This window comes from Mobula hypostoma, chromosome 9 (assembly GCF_963921235.1).
Source record: "Mobula hypostoma chromosome 9, sMobHyp1.1, whole genome shotgun sequence".
NCBI classification, from domain to species: Eukaryota; Metazoa; Chordata; class Chondrichthyes; order Myliobatiformes; family Myliobatidae; genus Mobula; species Mobula hypostoma.
This window is the reverse complement of record NC_086105.1, coordinates 139680142-139700789: the sequence shown is the minus strand read 5'-3', so window position 1 is coordinate 139700789 and position 20648 is coordinate 139680142. Positions and strand designations below refer to the sequence as shown.

Sequence of the window (20648 nt, the reverse complement as noted above, 5' to 3'; positions counted from 1 at the left end):
TCTACAGATGCTGGAAATCCAAGCAACACACACAAAATGCTAGAAGAACTCAGCAGGCAAGGCAGCATGTATAGAAACCATGGACCTCAGGATGGAAACCACTGCATGCATATTAGTAAACCAACCAGGTTTCTGCAACCATCTAGTAGTTGTGGTTAGCATTACAGAGACTGATTTTAATTTAGATTGGTTTCATAAATTCCACAGTTACATTTGGGCCAAATCTTACTGCGGTAGGGCATTCAATGGATATTGGCATTAGACAGACAATTTTATGTATTTGTCATTTCAAACAACTTTTTGCAGATGGGGGGAGCATGTTGAGGGCAATGTCACACTTGGAGATGGTAGTACTGACAATGTATTACCGTAGCCAATCAGATTTAGAGAGCTTTATTTAGTTCAGGAGTTGGAATGTTTTGTTGAAGAAAAAGAATTTCAGGATGTATATTGCATACATTTCTCTGACATTAAATGTACCTATTGAAGTTGTATAAGATGCTGCTGAGGACTAATTTGGAGTATTGTGTGCGTTCCTTTGATACCCACAGCAAAGGTATCAATAAGATATCAAAAAGTGCACAGAAAAGTCACAAGATGTTGCTGGGTCTTGAGGACCTGAGTTATAAGGAAAGGTTGAGTACATTAGGACTTTATTCCTTGGAGCGCAGCAGAATAAGGGGAGAGTTGATAGGTTTATACAAAATTAGGAGGGTATAGATAGGGTAAATTGAAGCAGCCATTTTCCACAAACAAGAGGAAATTTGCAAATGCTGGAAATCGAAGTAATACACACAAAATTCTGGAGGAACTCAGCAGGCCAGGCAGCATCTATGGAAAAGAGTAAACAGTCGATGTTTCAGGCCGAGACCTTTCATCAGGACTGGAAAGAAAAGATGAGAAGTCAGAAGAAGGTGGGGGGAGGGGAGAAAGTATATGCTGGTAAGTAAAGGTGAAATTGGGAGGGGGAAGGGTGAAGTAAAGAGCTGGGAAGTCGATTGGTGAAAGAGATAAAGGGATGGAGCAGAGGGAATCTGACTGGAGAGGACAGAAGACCATGGAAGAAAGGGAAGGGGGAGGAGCACCAAAGGAAGGTGATGGGCAGGTAAGGAGATAAGATGAGAGAGGGAAATGGGAATGAGGAGTGGTGAAGGAGGTGGAGGGCAGGGCAATTACAAGAAGTTCAAGAAATCAATGTTCATGCCATCAGGTTTGAGGCTACCCAGACAGAATATAAGGTGTTGCTCCTCCAACCTGAGTGTAGCCTTATCACAGCAGTAGAGGAGGCCATGGACTGATATGCTGGAATGGGAATAGTAAGTAGAAATGAAATGGGTGGCCACTGGGAGATCCAGCACTTTCTGGTGGATGGAGTGTAGGTGCTTGGTGAAGCGTTCTCCCAATCTATGTCAGGTCTCACCAATATACAGGAGGACATACTGGGAGCACCAGATACAGTAGATGACCCCAACAGATCACAGGTGCAGTGTTGCCTCACCTGGAAGGGCTGTTACCAGGTAGCCATTTTCCACTGAGGTTGGGTGAGTCTACAACTGGAGGCCGTAGATTAATGGTGAAAGATGGAATATTAAAGCGAATCCTGAGGGGGAATGTTTTCACTCGGAAGGTGGTGCAACTGCGGAACAAGCTGCCAATGGAAGTAGTGGGCGTATACTCAATTTGAACATTTAAGAGATTTTTGGATAAGTACATTGATGGGTGGGTATGGAGGGCTATGGCCTGGGTGCGGGTCAAAATGGGAGTGGGTAGAATAACAGTCTGGCACGGACTAGATGGGCTGAAGGGCCTGTTCGTGTGTTGTAGTGCTCTATGACCATGACAATGGCACAAACAGAAAAGATCAAGGGTTGATGAGGCTGAATTAAAAGACATGAATTAGAGTCAAATCAAACAAAAGAAAATGGGAGAAGAATAAAATAGATTAAGTCAGCAAAAAAGGGGTGCAAAAAAACTGTAGCATTTATAATTTTATATATTTTTTCAGTACCTCTCACTGCCCAAAGGAATGAGACTAGTTAACATTGTTCCTTTTCTTTGTCAGAGTGTTTAATTGGCAATCCATTAATGATAACTAAATGATTAATAAAGGTACATATGCTCTGAATTACCAACTGCCTGCAGCAAGTTTAATAGACAATTAACATGCAATTCCCACGAATTCTTAAAAATAATTAAGGATAAGAGCTAAGAATTAAGTGCCCCTCCTCCTTCCCCTTCTTCCATGATTCACTGTCCTCTCCTATCAGAATACTTCTTCTTCAGCCCCTTTCATCTTCCACCTATCCCCTCCCAGCTTCTTACTTTATGCCCCCCACTTGCCCCAAACAACCCACATTCCCCCTCACCTGGTTTCACCCATCACCCGCCAGCTTGTCGACTTTGCCCTTCCCCCCACTCTTCCTTTCCTGTCCTGACGAGGTAGACTGCTCATTTCCTTCCAAAGATTCTTTCTGACCTGCTGAGGTCCTCCAGCACTTTGTGTATGCTGCTCTGGATTTCCAGCATCTGCAGAACCTCCTGTGGCTAAGAACTGGAGAATATTGGAACAAAGGATTTGCAAGAGGCATAAAGTGATCAGTAAGCGCTGCAAGTTCGTAATTTCCCCTAGCAGAGACAATTTGATGAACATGTTACAAATAATAAGTGTTCAATGTTAAATAATTATAATCTGAAGAAGAGTTGGTCAAGCAATTTTGTTTCTTTTATGATATAAAGGCCCTTTAAATGATTATGGAATCACCACCACATTTTGATACTGGCACAAACTGCCATTTCAATACTCTTTCCTCTCTTGACAAAAGAAATGTCTCTTTATTAAATTGAACATTTGACTTAGGTTTTGACAGCTCACAGAAGTACTTGCAATCTTCATCCTTCTGTGTGCATGGGCAATGCTTTATCTAAGTTACTAGAAAAGACAGCTTGTGTGTCACATAAGCACTTAACCATTGAATATCTCTTCGCTGTACTTCTGGAGGAAATCTGTTCAAGAGGGAGCTGCGTTACATGAGAGTTCCCTCCACTGTACCCCAGAGAACAAGTGGCAGCTGTGAGAGACTGAACAACCAAAAGACCTGACCACTAACCACAATCACCACTTACTCTTGCCCACACTGGCCCAGAATATGTGGGTCCCACATTGGCATCTAAGCCAACTGAGGACCCACCAACAGATGACCCCTTAGGAGAACATCATACTCGACTCCAGTGATCGCATTACTATGACTTCTGGTGACAGTGTCAGCCTGACTTTTTCATCCCATAAGACAAAGGAGCAGAAGCCGGCCATTCGGCCCATCGAGTCTGCTCTGCCATTTTATCATGAGCTGATCCACTCTCCCATTTAGTCCCACTCCCCGCCTTCTCACCATAACCTTTGATGCCCTGGCGACTCAGATACCTATCAATCTCTGCCTTAAATACACCCAATGACTTGACCTCCACTGCCGCCCGTGGCAACAAATTCCATAGATTCACCACCTTCTGACTAAAAAAAATTCTTTGCATCGCTGTTCTGAATGGGCGCCCTTCAATCCTTAAGTCATGCCCTCTCGTACTAGACTCCCCCATCATGGGAAACAACTTTGCCACATCCACCCTGTCCATGCCTTTCAACATCCGAAATGTTTCTATGAAGTCCCCCCTCATTCTTCTAAACTCCAAGGAGTACAGTCCAAGAGCGGACAAACGTTCCTCATATGTTAACCCTCTCATTCCCAGAATCATTCTAGTGAATCTTCTCTGTACCCTCTCCAACATCAGCACATCCTTTCTTAAATAAGGAGACCAAAACTGCCCACAAGACCAAAAGACCTCCAAGTGAGGTCTCCTTGCAAGGTCTCTGACTTCAGATAGAATTGGTACACATTTCAAGGCAGTAGGGTCCTATTACTTGACTACATACCTTCTCTGTACTCTTACAATCTTACATGGAAAATTTACAAGGATGCTGCTGGGTCTGAAGGATCTGAATTATAAGGAAAGACTGAATAGCTTAGACTTTATTGTTTCAAATGTAGAAGGTTGAGAGGAGATTTGATAGAGGTATACAATCTTATGAGGGGTACAGATAGGGTAAATGCAAGCAGACCTTTCTCCACTGGGGTTGGATGGGACTACAACTGAAAGTCATAGGTTAAAAGGTGAAAAGTTCAAGGGCAACACATGGGAAAACTTCTTCACTCAAAGGGTTGTGAGAGTGTGGAATGAGTTGTCAGTGCAAGTGGTGCATGTGAGCTCAATTTCAATGTTGAGAAAAGTTTGGATAGGTACATGGGTGGGAGAGGTATGAAGGGTTATGGTCCTAGTGCAGGTCGATGGGCGTAGGGAGATTAAGTGGATTGGCACGGACTAGGTGGCCCAAATGGTCTTATACTGTGCTGTACTTTTCTATGACTCTAAGACTCTATGTCTAATTGAGTAATACTCACAGGTTATTCATGTTCGGTTTGTGCTCTATGTGACAATAGCATTATGTAAGCCATGAAATAACTGTTAGAATGTTTATTAAAGTACATAACCCTGCACCTCGCAGTTTATGTCAACCTGTCAACCTTGAAGCTATTCCACTCAGGAACTTGTGTTCATAATATTTTTGACTGTATGTGCTGGATCGTAACTCCATAAGACCATAAGATATAGGAGCAGAAGTAGGTCATTCGGCCCATCTAGTCTGCTCCACCATTCAATCATGGCTGATCCATTTTTTCCAGTCATCCCAACTCCCCTGCCTTCACCCCAGACCCTTTGATGCCCTGGTTAATCAAGAACCTATCTATCTTTGCCTTAAATGCACCCAATGACTTGGCCTCCACAGCAACTCGTGGCAACAAATTCCACAGATTTACCACCCTCTGACTAAAGTAATTTCTCCTCATCTCTGTTCTAAATGGAAGTCCTTCAATCCTGAAGTCGTGCCCTCTTGTCCTAGACTCCCCTACCATGGAAGTAACTTTGCCATATCTAATATGTTCAGGCCTTTTAACATTCTAACTGTTTCTATGAGATACCCCTTCATTCTCCTGAACTTCAGGGAATACAGCCCAAGAGCTGTCAGACATTCCTCATATGGTAATGCTTTCGTTCTTGGAATTATTCTTGTGAATCTTCTTTGAACCCTCTCCAATGTCACTATATCCTTTCTTAAATAAGGAGCCCAAAACTGCACACAGTTCTCCAAGTGTGGTCTCACGAATGCCTTATAGAGCCTCAACATCACATCCCAGCTCTTATATTCTGTACCTCTAGAAATGAATGCCAACATTGCATTTGCCTTCTTTACTGCTGACTCAACATGGAGGTTAACCTTCAGGGTATCCTGCACAAGGACTCCCAAGTCCCTTTGCATCTCTGCATTTTGAATTCTCTCTCCATCTAAATAGTCTACTCATTTATTTCTTCCACCAAAGTACATGACCATACACTCTCCCACATTGTATTTCCTTTGCCACTTCTTTTCCCTTCCCCTAAACTATTTACGTCTCTCTTTAGGCTCTCTGTTTCCTCAACACTACCCACTCCTCCACCTATCTTTGTATCATCGGCAAATTTTGCTACAAATCCATTAATCCCATAGTCCAAATCATTGACATACATCGTATAAAGCAGCTGTCCCAACACCGACCCCTGTGGAACTCCACTGGTAACTAGCAGCCAGCCAGAATAGGATCCCTTTATTTCCACTCACTGTTTTCTGCCAGTTAACCAATGCTCCACTCATGCTAGTAGCTTCCCTGTAATTCCAGGGCTCTTATCTTGCTAAGCAGCCTCATGTGCAGCACCTTGTCAAAGGCCTTCTGAGAATCCAAGTACACCACATCCACTGCATCTCCTTTGTTTACCCTGCTTGTAATTTCCTCAAAAAAATGCAGTAGGTTAGTCAGGCAGGATTTTCCTTTCAGGAAACCATGCTGGCTTTGGCCTACCTTGTCATGTGTCTCCAGGTATTCTGTAATCTCTCCTTAACTATCGATTCCAACAACTTCCCAACTACTGATGTCAGGCTAGCAAGTCTATAGTTTCCTTTCTGCTGCCTCCTACCTTTCTTAAATAGTGGAGTAACATTTGCAATTTTCCAGTCATCTGTTACAATGCCAGAACATATCAATTCTTGAAAGATCATTGTTAATGCCTCCGCTATCTCTCCATCTACTTCCTTCAGAACCCGAGGGTGCATTCCATCAGATCCAGGAGACTTATCCACCTTCAAACCATTAAGCTTCCTGAGCACCTTTTCAGTGGTAATTTTCACTGCATGTACTTCACTTCCCTGACACTCCTGAATGTCTGGTATACTGCAGATGTCTTCCACTGTGAAGACTGATGCAAAATACGCATTCAGTTCCTCTGCCATCTCTGCACCTCTCATTACAATATCTCCAGCGTCATTTTCTATTGGCCCTATATCGACCCTCAACTCTCTTTTAACTTTTATATACTTAAAAAAGCTAAGTGTGTGTATGAATTCCGGTCAAGATGGCTCCAGCGTACAATACTCCCTTGGGCGACATCTTCCAGATAGCTCATGAAAATGTATTTTTCCTTCTTTTAAATCTGATTTTCACCTTAAGTATGTTTCTGGGTCTGTTTTTTGGAGATCATTTGAGTGATCCAGCACTTGGATGTCTCCGAGAAGATTCCAGGAAGCAAGCGTGTACTCGGATGGCTTCAATGTGAAGAAACTTCGAGATGGGGCACAAGCCAATATTCGACTCTATTTCACTGGTTAAAGCGTCCATTAATCACCAATTAAAATGTCAAGGAAGATTAAGACATTGAGGCAAAGGTTGAAGGCGAACGGGATCTAGCACTGACTGACTTCTTTTTGATCGCTTCCAGAGAAGGAGCCTGTGAGCGGCCTATCACTGTGTGGCTCACTGTGACAGGCGGGTACTCTTCTTTTCCCTCTCTTTCAATGAATGTCGGTGACGTCGTAGGATGGTATCACGGTTCTGCGTTTATGGATTGGACGATTGCGTTTATGGACTGTGGAATTTTTCAGGCATGGTTTTTCATATTCTGTGTTTTTTATTACTCCTATTCCTTTTCCATTTAGTTGTTTGAGGGGAGGGTGTTTGGGGGTTTGTGTTCTGTTGGATTTTTGTGTGGGGGAGGGGTTGTTTTTTGGGGGGATCGATGTTCCTGTTTCATTCTATGCTGGGAATTTTGGGGTTGATAATCGGGATGCCGTGCTTTTTTGTGCGCAGGGGGTGGAGGGTGAGTTTGATGTTTTTCACTGAATGGTTTTTGTGATATTTCTTTGTTTCGTGGCTATCCGGAGAAGACAAATTTCAGAGTTGTATATGGATATATGTTTTGTTAATAAATAAACCTTTGAACCATTGAATACACTGTATGTTTTGCAACTTGTCCCCAGAGGACGTTTTGTTTAGCTGTATACATGTCTATGGTTGAATGACAACAAACTGCAAATTGAACTTGATATATAAATATCAATATCAGCTAAATTTCCTTTCAAAGAAGCATCAATTAAACTGTAAAGTTAACTCTTAAGTTCCATGCTCCAGTTCCCTTTTCCAAACTATTCTCCGATTCATGCCATATTTCCTTTTACTCTACATCTCCTGCCTCTAATGCAGGGGTTCCCCACCTGGGCTTATGGACCCCCAAGGCACCATGGCATAAAAAAGGTTTGGGAACTCCTGTTCTCCTGTAATTAAGCCTAAGTCCACGTACACAAGAATCATTGCAAATAATTACCATTGTTATGCATATTTCCGCTGCAAGGAAATTGCCAAGGCCCATTAAGCTCAGTCATGCTGTCTACTTCCAAATAATATTCTTCCATTAGCATCATATTTAATTAAAATATTTATTTTCTATTATCATTGCTGTTAATTGACTGGACTCTTAATAGTTCTGCCTGTGTTTTTATATACTCCATTATATAACAGCTAAACTTACCACAAATATACTGAACCTCTAACTTATTTCAAAATTATATATAGTTTTTTATTCACTATAGTTGTTGAATGTTGTTGTTTCTGTTGCATGTTATGCCGACACATCACAGCAAATTCCAAATACATGTAAACGTGTACGGCGAATTAAGCTAATTCTGAACCTTCAGATTCAAGAGACAGTATTTTGAGAGTTCCCACAATTTCTTCCTCAGGGACATATTTTGTAAAAAAGTGTTTTCCTTTAGTATGTTGATGCTTGTTTGTTTTTTTTTACTTCCTTTAGCCAAGTTACATGTACATAAAATTCTATTGTCGATCATAATATCATTATGTCAACCATCTCCCCTTTCATATTATTTGCTCAAGCAACAGCCTGTGCAAAAGGCTTTTAAGTACTTCTTTCCTCCAAACTGACAATTTTCTTTTCATTTCTAACTCTCTGCTCCCTTTTTGTTGTCACTCTTGTTAAATGACTTACTTTTGATATATTTTAAAAGTCTTTCCTTCCACTTATTTCTCCTTGCCTATTCAATTCCTTCTCAATGTATGGTGCTTAGATGTTTCTATTCCCAATTTTTGTTCATCTTGCAGCCAGATTCATATTAAACCTTGTAAAACATAGTGGAAAAGGAGTTCAAGATAAAATGACAGAAATCCAGAAAAGCGTGAAGTGATTCATTTTGAAAGGTCAAACTTGAAGGTTGAATACGGAGTTAACAACAGGAATCTTAAGATTAATGAGAAACAGAAGGGTCTTGGAGTCCATGTCCACAGACAGATCACTAAATTGAACTGAACGGAACTAAACTGAACACTCCTAGACTGTTTCAATGACTCTGTGGTTTGATGTTGTATATTTCGTGTTTTTCCCTTATTTTTGCCATTTGTGCGATATGTTCTTTTTTTTGTGCATGTTTTCTTAGAATGGGTTCTATGGTCTTTCCTTGTTTTGTGCGAAGATGAATATCAGGATTGTACACTGTACACATACTTTGATAATAAACGTATTTTGAACTTTAGGTCCCTCAAGGCTACAGCACAATTTGATAGGGTGGTTAAGAAGGGGTATGATGTGTTGGCCTTCGTTAGTCAGGAGCTTGAGATCAAAAGCCACAAGGTAATATTGCAGCTCCGTAAAACTTTAGTTGGAGCAATATGTTCAGTTCTGGTCGCCTCATTAAAGGAAAGGTGTGGGAGCTTTGGAGAGATTTACCTGGACACGATTTGGATTAGAGATCATGGCTTAGGAGGCTAGGTTGAGCGAGTTAAGGATTTTGTCTTTGGAGCAAAGGAGGATGAGAGGTGACTTGAAGTGGTGTAAAGGAGAATAAGAGGCATAATTAGAAACTTTTTTCCCCAGGGCAGACATACCAAATACAAAGGGGAATAACTTTAAGCTGTTTGTAGGAATGTATAAACGGGATGTCAGAAGTAGGATTTTTTACACGGAGTGGAGGTTGCGTGGAATACACTGCCAAATGTGTTGGTAGAGACAGATACACAAGGGACTTTTAATAGACTCTTACATGGGTAAATGGATGAAAGAAAAATGGGTGGTTATATGGGACTGATTTTAGAACATAGAATAGTACAGCACATTACAGGCCCTTCGGCCCACAATGTTGTACAAACCCTCAAACCCTGCCTCCCATATAACCCCCCACCTTAATTTCCTCTATATACCTGTCTAGTAGTCTCTTAAACTTCACGAGTGTATCTGCCTCCACCACTGACTCAGGCAGTGCATTCCACACACCAACCACTCTCTGAGTAAAAAACCTTCCTCTAATATCCCCCTTGAACTTCCCACCCCTTACCTTAAAGCCATGTCCTCTTGTATTGAGCGGTGGTGCCCTGGGGAAGAGGTGCTGGCTATCCACTCTATCTATTCCTCTTATCATTTTGTACACCTCTATCATGTCTCCTCTCATCCTCCTCCTCTCCAAAGATTTTGGAGTAGGTTAAGGGTTGGCCCAATATCATGGCCCAAGGGGGTTGAACCATGCTACACAGTTCTATATTCTATGTTCGATTAGTTCTGAAGAGTAAGCACCTCATGAGCCATGATACACAGGCACAAAATAAGGAGCCTACAATTCAAACAGAAGTGCATAGAAATTTATTCTCTCAGAGGTGATGTAGTATATCTTGGAGTTCTCTGCAGATGCGGAGGCCACATCATTAGATGTATACTCAGTGGCCATTTTATTAGGTACACGTCTACACCTGCTTGTTAATGCAAATATCTAACCAGCCAATCATATGGCAGCAACTCAATGCATAAAAGCATGCAGACATGGTCAAGAGGTTCAGATTTGTTCAGGTCAAATATCAGAATGGAGAAGAAATGTAATCTAAGTGACCTGGGCCATAGAATGAATGTTGGTGCCAATATCTCAGAAACTGCTGATCTCCTGGGATTTTCACATACAGCTGTCTCTAACGTTTGCGGAGAATAGTGCGGAAAACAAAAAACATCCAATGAGCAGCAGTTCTGCGGGCAAAAGCACCTTGTTAATGAGAGACATCAGAAGAGAATGGCCAGAATGGTTCAAGCTGACAGGAAGGCGACGGTAACTCAAATAACCATGCGTTATAACAGTGGTGTGCAGAAAAGCATCTCTAAACACATCAAAACTTGAAGTGGATGGGCTACAGCAGCAGAAGACCATGAATGGACACTCAGTGGCCATTTTATTCGGTAGAGCAGGTACCTAGTGAAGTGGTCACTGAGAGTATTTAAGGTGGAGATAGATAAGGGAACTGATACAGAAGAGAAGTGGAAGCCCGTACAGATCAGGATTGATCATATTGAATGGTGGGCTAGGCTTGAGAGGCCTGGTTGCTAATTACTGCTCCTATTTTCACCTTTTTATGATACTCCCATCTTTATGATCTTTATAATATAGCAACACTGAGAAAAGAACCAAAAAGTGTGACGTACCTGTCTTTAAAGAATCTCCTGAAGCCAAAGGCAATGAGCTTAAGAACAGATTCGAAGACAAAGACTATGGTGAAAACGTAGTTACAATACTTCAGAGCCTCTTCCAGGGACTGGGGAGAACAAGAGAAGGAAGATTGTTAGTTCATGAACAGCAAATTAGGGTGACCAGTGGGAGATAATGTGCTGATTATTAACCATTTATTAGACAGACAGAAGCTTGTTGTTTAACCATGATTTTCTTTTCGTATTTACACAGTTTGTCTTCCTTTGCACATTGGTTGTCCATCTTTATCTGTGTGTAGTTTCTCATTAATTCCATTGTATTTCTTTGTTCTACTGTGAATGCCTGCATGAAAATGAATCTCAGGTAGTATATACAATATATACAGCATGCAAGTTGATAATAAATTTACTTTGAACTTTGATCTGTTGATTGTCTCTCCAGATAAAGTGCACATGTATTTACATGCTCTTGCCATAAGCAGAAGAAAGTGTTTTGGAAGAGGAAATGAAAATATTATTTATAACTCTCAAAGATCTATTCATAATGTCTATTTAGTTATATCAAAGCAGTTGGCCTTTCACCTTGGCAAAATAAGTTCAAACTAGCTAAGGATGTTAAGAAGGCCTGTGGTGTGTTAGCCTTCATTAGTCAGGGGGAATTGAATTCAAGAGCCATGAGGTAACATCGCAGCTCTATAAAACTCTGGTTGGACCACATGGAGTATTGTATTCTGCATTATTTATTTATCTAAAGATCTGTAACCCCACCACAGAAGGTCCATGGGAAAGACTACATCTCATTAGCCACATGGAACTTGCCCAAGTGGAGAAACTGCAGGAGCTCGCATATGAGCGAGAGAGGTCTACCTGGCACATCGTGGGGCTCTATGAACAAGGTGGAAAAACCTCAGTGAACATCTTACTGAGGAAGGCCATGTACTATACCACTGTGGAGAATTTGACAAACATGCCAATGGCATAGGATTTCTTCTCAACAGGAGCATCGAGAACATACATAGAACATAGATAGAATAGTACAGCACAGTACAGGCCCTTCGGCCCACAATGTTGTACCAACCCTCAAACCCTGCCTCCCATATAACCCCCCACCTTAAATTCCTCCATATACCTGTCTAGTAGTCTCTTAAATTTCACTAGTGTATCTGCCTTCACCACTGACTCAGACAGTGCATTCCACGCACCAACCACTCTGGGTAAAAAACCTTCCTCTAATATCCCCCTTGAACTTCCCACCCCTTACCTTAAAGCCATGTCCTCTTGTATTGAGCAGTGGTGCCCTGGGGAAGAGGCGCTGGCTATCCACTCTATCTATTCCTCTTATTATCTTGTACACCTCTATCATGTCTCCTCTCATTCTCCTTCTCTCCAAAGAGTAAAGCCCTAGCTCCCTTAATCTCTGATCATAATACCTACTCTCTAAACCAGGCAGCATCCTGGTAAATCTCCTCTGTACCCTTTCCAATGCTTCCACATCCTTCCTATAGTGAGGCGACCAGAACTGGACACAGTACTCCAAGTGTGGCCTAACCAGAGTTTTATAGAGCTGCGTCATTACCTCGTGACTCTTAAACTTTATTCCTCGACTTAAGAAAGCTAACACCCCATAAGATTTCTGACTACCCTATCTACCTGTGAGGCAACTTTCAGGGATCTGTGGACATGTACCTCCAGATCCCTCTGCTCCTCCACACTACCAAGAACTCAGTATACGGGTGCCACTCAGTATCCAGCAGGCTTATTTCCATCCACCTTAGAGCAGCATCTTCCAACATTACAGAAATACAGGCCTACATACCAATAACTGTCTATGAAGTTGACCAAGTGGAGGAGTTCTACACCCAACTCCAGGGCGTTATCGTCAAGGTGGACAAAAAGGACACTGTAATCATTCAGGGGGACTGAAAGGCCAAGGTGGGTGCAGACGCACTGAAAGACGGGAAGGAATTCTGCGGTTCCTCCTGTAATGCCGTAACCAATGAGCGAGGATTATGCCAACTTGAGTTCGCCAGCTACAACAACATGGTGCTTGCGAACACTCTTGGAGAGCACAAGGCAACATGACGCTGGACTTGGCATGCACCCAGTGGTATACATCATAGCCAGATCAATCACATACTGGTGCAGAACCAGTTTTGGTCTGGGATCAAGACAGCCACATCAAAGACATTCCCAGGTGTTGATATTAGAAGTGATCACAACCTAGTGATAATGAATTTTAGAATCAGGCCGAAGAAATCAGGCTTGCATCTTCGAATAGCTCTATTTCCATCTTCAATATCTTTATTTTTCCCTTTCAGGGTTCTTTTGAAGACCCTGACCTCGAGTTACACACTGATTTCAGTTCTTTGCGGGAATGGGACCCGTTCTTGGGGTTTCAGGACCGGCCGTTGTTCGGCACGCCAAGGGGTCAGCCTGAGAGGCGGCCTAGTATTTGGAAGCCTAAGATCTCGTGGCTCTGGAGATGGGCGGATCGAAGGTCAGTGTCATGGCAGGAGACTCGTATATCGTCGGGAAGGCCTGAAAATCTTTCGCTGTGGGCCTGGAGATCCGAGATGTTTGTGATCTTCGGGCACAAAGCTCGTAAAAAGCAACAAAACGGACTTTTTAACATTGTAAAAAGTCTCTCCTGCTCACTGTGAAAATGGGGGACACCTCCCTCTCCTTTATTGGGGAGAGAGAGAACCTGTGGGTTGCTGAATGCTGGATGAACTGCTTTGGGGTAACTGCAAGGTCTGTGTCCTTGCTATCACTTAGCTCACGATTGTGCTCAGTAGCGGGTGCACCTTTTGTTTTGCTGGTTGGGGAGGGAGGATTATTGCTCGCTGCTACTTACGTGGGGGAGTGGGGAGCTGGGGGGGCACACCTGTATAATCACAGCACAATTTACAATGACAAATTATCCTACTAACCGGTACGTCTCTGGACTGTGGGAAGAAACCAGAATACTAAGAGCAAGCCCGGGCTGAACATACAAACTCCTTACAGACCGTGCCAGAATTGAACTCTGAATTCCGGAATGCCCCATGCTGTAATACTGTTGTGCTAACCACTATGCTGTTTTCGTCGCCTCATTATAGGAAGGATGTCGAAGCTTTAGAGAGACTGCGGAGGAGATTTGCCAGGATGCTGCCTGATTAGAGAGCACGGCTTACGAGTGTAGGTTGAGTGATTTAGGGCTTTTCTCTTTGGAGTGAAGGTGGATCAGAGGCATCTTGATAGAGGTATACAGGATGATAAAAGGCACAGATTGAGTGGATAACAAAAGATTTTTTCCCAGTCCGGAAATGGCTAACATGGGGGAGCATAACATTAAGGTGACTGGAGCAAAGTATAGGTGGGGGGCCTATCAGAAATAAGTTTCTTATACAAAGATGGTGAACGACTGTAATGCACTATCAGGGGTGGTGGTAGAGGCAGATTGATAAGGACATTTAAGCAACTCTTAGGTCAGCAAATGGCTGATAGAAAAATAGAAGCCTATGGGGGAGGGAAGGGTTAGATTGTTCTTAGGGTAGGTTATAAGGTTGACAAACATCATAGGCCGAAGGGTCTGTATTGTGCTCTAATGTTTGATGTTCCATATTCTATTCTACTCTGCTGGGCTGGAAGACTTTCATTAGCTCAAAGTAGATCTTATTTTACCAATAGCAAACCATCACATTTAAAGGCACTACAGTGGGATTGGTAAAGCAAATTGGAAATGCCCGCTAATACCATCTGAAGTTTCCAAACTATACTGTATCTGCCCTAACACCATCATACAAACTGGGAATACATCATTATATGACTTGTTGTATGATGTAGGAGATCATGGTCTCGTGACCACAATTGCTCAGCAAATTTTTCTACAGAAATGGTGTGTCATTCCCTTCTTCTGGGCAGTGTCTTTACAAGATGGGTGACTCCAGCATTATCAATACCTTCAGAGACTGTCTGCTTGGTGTCAGTGGTCAAATAACCAGGACTTCTAATATGCACCAGCCGCTCATACGACCATCCACCACCTGCTCCCATGGCTTCACATGATCGGGGAGGGGCTAAGCAAGTGCTACACCTTGCCCACTGGTGACCTGCAGGCTAGTGGGAGGAAGGGAAACCTTACACCTCCTTTGGTAGACACGCATCTCCACCCTGCCACCCAAGATAAATAACAGCAGCACTAAAACGTATGTACTTAACACCATGGTGGTAATACTTCTCCAGATGCTGACTAGGGTTCCTCTCATGCCAGAATCTAGAACCAGGAGATATAGTTAAGATGTAGATGATGAGGAATGTCATTCCCTGAGGGATGAGGTGGAGTTGGGATTTATGGATCTTTCAAATTTTCCCACCAGAGAACCATGGAGGCCCAAGGGTGACCTGTAGGCTACTGAAGGGAAAGAGTGCCTTACATCTTCTTGGGTAGACATGCATCTCCACCCCACCACCAAGTATATTAGCATAATATTAACATAAATACTTCTAAAACATTCACTTGTTGAAAGCCTGAAGCTGAATCATTACACGAGGAAATCTGCAGATGCTGGAATTTCAAGCAACACACATAAAAGTTGCTAGTGAACGCAGCAGGCCAGGCAGCGTCTCTAGGAAGGGTCTCAGCCCGAAACGTCGACTATACCTCTTCCTAGAGATGCTGCCTGGCCTGCTGCGTTCACCAGCAACTTTTATGTGTGTAGCTGAATCATTATGTGCTAATACAGATCCATTTCACACACTTATGAATGAAATTTGAATTACGAATTGGTTTATGGACATTTAAAGCATGGCTAAGCATGGCTGTGGGTCCACCTATCAGCTGCACACACTTACAATTGGTTGGTGATAGTGTTCCATAGACATGGTGACGACATTTATCCCAATAATGAATGTAATGAACAGATCCAGGTAGTGGTTGGTACATAATTTATGGATGTAAAGTCGCGCAGGAGAATAGTCAGCGTAATATGGTCTACGTTGAGCTTCTGGAGGAGACAAAAGCAAAGAACAGAAACTTTGTAACGTTACAGAGGTTAATAGTAAACAGTAATATTCACATTCTGTGCTGAGCAAAAGTCTTAGGTACATATATATAGCCAGGGTGTCTAAGAATCTTGCACATAACGTTTACTAAACGTTTACCAATATTAACAAAAACTGAAGACTCACAGATACTGCTGTTTCAGGGGCAAATAAAGAGAGGGTGGAAATGGATATACATAGAAACATAGAAAACCTACAGCACAATACAGGCCCTTCAGCCCACAATGCTGTGCCAAACATGTACTTATTTTAGAAATTACCTAGGGTTACCCATAGTCCTCTATTTTTCTAAGCTCCATGTACCTATCCAAGAGGCTCTTAAAAGACCTTATCGTATCCACCTCCACCACCATTGCCGGCAGCCCATTCCATGTACTCACCACCCTCTGCGTAAAATACTTGCCCCCGACAACTCCTCTGTACCTACTCCCAAGTACCTTAAAACTGTGCCCTCTCGTGTTAGCCATTTCAGCCCCGGGAAAAAGCTACTGACTACCCACACCATCGATACCTCTCATCATCTTATACTGACTCCTACAAAGAAGGGATCCGTCTGCTCCACAACCGCTGGACTAAGTGTGTAAATGTAGGAGGGGACTATGTTGAAAAATAAATGTGCTAGGGTTTCTAAAATTGACTCCTTCTACCTTAGGCCACGAACTTATCAATCACCCCTCGTATTATTCTGCCTAGTCCCATTGACCTACCCCTGGATTATAGCCCCCATCCCTCTCCCATCTATCTACCTAAATTTCTCTTAAATGTTGAAATCAAACCTAAATCCCCCATTTCCAGTGGTAGTTCGTTCCACACTCAGACCACCCTGTGAGTGAAGAAGTTCTCTCTCATGTTTCCCCCTAAGTTAACAAATTCCACATCACATGATAATAAACCTGATTCTGATTCTAAACATTTCACCTTTCACCCTTAACCCATCACCTCTATTTCCAGTCTCACCCAATGTCAGTGGAAAAAGCCTGCTTGCATTTATCCTATCTACTCTATACCCCTCATAATTGCGTGTGCCTTTATTAAATCTCTCAATCTTCTACACTCCAGGCAATAAAGTCGTTATCTGTTCAAACTTTTCCTATAACTCAGTGCAGAATGTCTGAGTGCATGATTCACCGTGAGAGAATGAATATTCAAAAATTGTAGAAATGAATATGTTGGTGGGCAAAATACACACATGCAACATTGTGCCTCCAGTGTATTAAATATGTGTATACATAATATAATAATGAAATGAGAAGCCACTAATACGTCTTAACATTAATACATATGAAACAGAATAATGTTGGTCATTCAAATAACTTTGTCACAGTTCTGGGACAAAGAGAAAGATAAATGTTTTAAAGCACCAAAGCCGTGCTAACGTGAATGTAGTGTTCACAAAATTCGTTCCACTGCAACTAATATACCATGCACGTTCTACATGCTTGCTTTGCTTTAACACATGCAATTTACCATGCACTGTTGCATTGCACAGTGCTGGGTCTGAGGGAAGTCTTAGCTGAGAGAATGGGGAAAGCAATGGCAAATCTAGTGCATATGGAAGGGACCCTTCCCTTCTCACCTTTTTTTTAATTAATGCAAAGCACTGTGGTACTTCCTTTCCATGACCTAAGCATTCATTGCTACCTTCAGGTGTCATCGTGAAAAGCCACCACTATAAAATATACCAGTGATGCACGGAACCAAGTTCTACCCCGCTTAATATAATTTTCCATTACGATTGTAAATGAAATCTCTGGCAAAGGTGAGGGAGCTTGTGAAGGTTTAAACTGGATTGGACAAACATTGCCCAATCTGTCATTTCAAATGACACAAGTTAGTTACATAAAGCCAGCTTTGTGGGATGCATTCGTAGAAAAGGGTTGGTTAAACATCAGTTGGCGAGAGACCTGAAAGGTGTTTGATTTTGTCTTTGTTTCCAAATGTTATGCAGATAATCGCATTTCCTAAAGTGTGTAATACTGACCTTTTTTCATGAAAAAAATTATCATTCTGCTCATTTACTTGAAGTTTGTCCTCACTATATTTATAAAAAGTTCAGGATCGGATCAAGCAGACCGAGCAATAAATACTATTTCATTTTGTACAGGGGATCATGCAATTCCCCCAATGCCAGGGTCAACAGAATAAGCTTCGTACCTTCTCAAACATGTACAATGACACTCATGTTCTGAGAAAGAAGTACAAGATCCAAAAGTGAAAATCAAAAACACTGCAGATGCTGGAAAGCCAAAACAAAATCAGAAAATGTCAAAGCAGCACTGTGCTGTTGCAAAGCAGCAAATTTCATGACATAAATCAGGGATTAAAAATCTGACTCTGATTCTGACATTGACACTCAACAGGTCAAGCAGCTGCTGCGGAAAGAGAAACAAAGCTAACATTTCAGTCTGAGACCTCTTGACTAATTCTGAGACCGCTTCTAACAAAGGGTCTCGGATCTGGGATTTTAACTGTTTCTCTTTCCACAGGCTGCCTCACCTGATGGGTATTTCCGGCATTTTTTCCTTCTCAGTTAAGGAAGTGGTCTAACCAGCTAATTTACTCCAGTCCTGATGAAGGAACTTGGCCCAAAACTTTGACTGTTTATTCGTTTCCATGGATGCTGCCCGACTGCTGAGTTCCTCCAGCAGGTTGCGTGTGTTTCTCTGGATTACCAACATCTGCAGAATCGCTGTGTTTAAAAGTTGTTCCAAACAGTACAACAACTAGCTATAGGTCATAGGATGAGATCATGTATCATACATAGTATGAGTGTCATATCTCACTGCTATGAGAAGTTGTGGACAAAGACAACACAATTAACGGAGTCCACAATTCTTCAGCCAAGCTGAAAGCAGAGCTGTAACGAGACATACTCCTTCCAACCACAACACCTACACTTTACCATTTGATAAACAGGGTACAACATCAAGACAGGACTAAAACAGACAGCACACGTCACACATCTTTCTGAGTCTGCCGCCTTCCACCAAAACCCTGGGATTTCTCGAGGTTACTGCTGATGGCAAGTGCAAAATGGAGAAAAAAATAAGTTGCTTTTACGATCAAGCACTTTTCCCCCCTCTATTTCCCTATATCCTCATGAGGTAAGTGTTACAATATGCCATGATTTTGTGACAAATGATAGTCCGGTAATTTATTTATTTATTTGGAACAGGCCCTTCCGGCCCGATGAGCCACGACGTCCAGCAATGCGCCTACTTAACGCTAGTCTAATCGCAGGACAATTTACAGTGACCAGTTAACCAACTAACTGGTACAACTCTGGTTCGTGGGAGGAAACCAGAGCACCTGGAGGAAACCCACGTGGTTACGGGGAGAACGATACAACTCCTTGCAGACGGTGCCAGAGTTGTACTCCGATGCCCCCAAGCTGTAATAGTGTCATGCTAACGGCTACACTTACTATAGCACCCGTAATGAGTATCTATTTAAACACTGTTGCACTGTATGTTTCAATGCATTTGAGCAAGTGCATTGTATTTATTGGATCATGTGACTGGGAAATCAGTCTCCAGAATCTTGACTTGCAGGTAGGTACAGTAACCTAACATCCCATCACAAATCTATAAGACCATGAGACATAGTAGCAGAATTAGGCCATTTGGCCCATCGTGCCGGCTATGCCATTCCATCATGACTAATTTATGAGCCTTCCCAACCCTATTCTCCTGCCTTCTTCCCGTCACCTTTGACAACCTTACTAATCAAAAACCTGTCAGCCTCCACTTTAAATATACTCAATGATTTGGCCTCAACAGCCATTTGTGGCAATGAATTCCACAGATTCACCATCCTCTGGCTAAAGAAATTCCTCCTCATTTTGTTCTAAAGGGACAACTTCTATTCTGTAGGGGTGTTCACTGGTTCTAGACTCCCCCATTATGAGAAACATCCAGTCAATCTAGGCCTTTAAATTTCAATTGGTTCCAATAAGATCTCCCCTCATTCTTGTAAACCTAGTACAGACCCAGAGCCATCAAATGCTCCTCATACATTAACCCTTTCCTTCCCAGAAGAATTTTTGCGACCCTCCTCTGGAGCCTATCTCCGAGGCCAGCATGTATTTTCTCAGACAAGATGCCCAAAGCTGTTCACAATACTCCAAGTGCAGCCTGACCAATGCCTTATGAAGCCTCAGTATTACATCCCCACTTTTATATTCTGGTCTGTGCAGATCTTTATTCAGAAGGGTTAGGAATTTTTTTTTATATTTCAAAAAAAATTCATCAAAACGAAACGGCAATGCAACCAGCCTCGTTGGATCTTCATGCGGGGTGAACTTGGCGTGCACTGGCATGCTGTTGGGGTGGGGGAAATCGCAATTCCTTCCCAGTTTGGGAGCAGGCATGGCTCAGAAAGACCAAACGTACTACCGACCAGATAGGCACAGTTCCTTACTGCGGCGCTTTTTCTCCAGCCGTCGTAGGCGCTTCTCCTCCCTGCGGCGGGCCTCCTCGGCCTCCTGGTGCTGCCGGCACTTGTGGAAGTTCTCCACCACCACGCCCACGAACATGTTCAGCACGAAGAAGCTAACGATCAGCAGGAAGGAGATGAAGTACAGGAGCATCCATGGGTTGTGGTTCCTCTGGGGCTGTCAGCCGGCAAGAAAGGCAAAGAGTTAGGACATATCACATGAGGGAGGCCATCAAGCCCATCCCATTTCTCAGAGGAATTCCATTGGTGAGGAGAAACGG

General features: G+C 42.6%; 1 protein-coding gene across 2 annotated transcripts in view; it reads right to left on the bottom strand.

The window, feature by feature from the left end:
• Window positions 1–20648, bottom strand: part of cacna1ha (calcium channel, voltage-dependent, T type, alpha 1H subunit a) — a 647795-nt gene that overhangs the window by 55700 nt on the left and 571447 nt on the right. For both annotated transcript variants that reach the window (XM_063059309.1, XM_063059307.1), the window contains 3 exons: window positions 20353–20545; window positions 15724–15875; window positions 10888–10997 (listed from right to left, as the gene is read on the bottom strand). In XM_063059309.1, the coding sequence (XP_062915379.1) occupies window positions 10888–10997; window positions 15724–15875; window positions 20353–20545 (455 nt within the window). The remainder of the gene's footprint in view (window positions 1–10887; window positions 10998–15723; window positions 15876–20352; window positions 20546–20648) is intronic.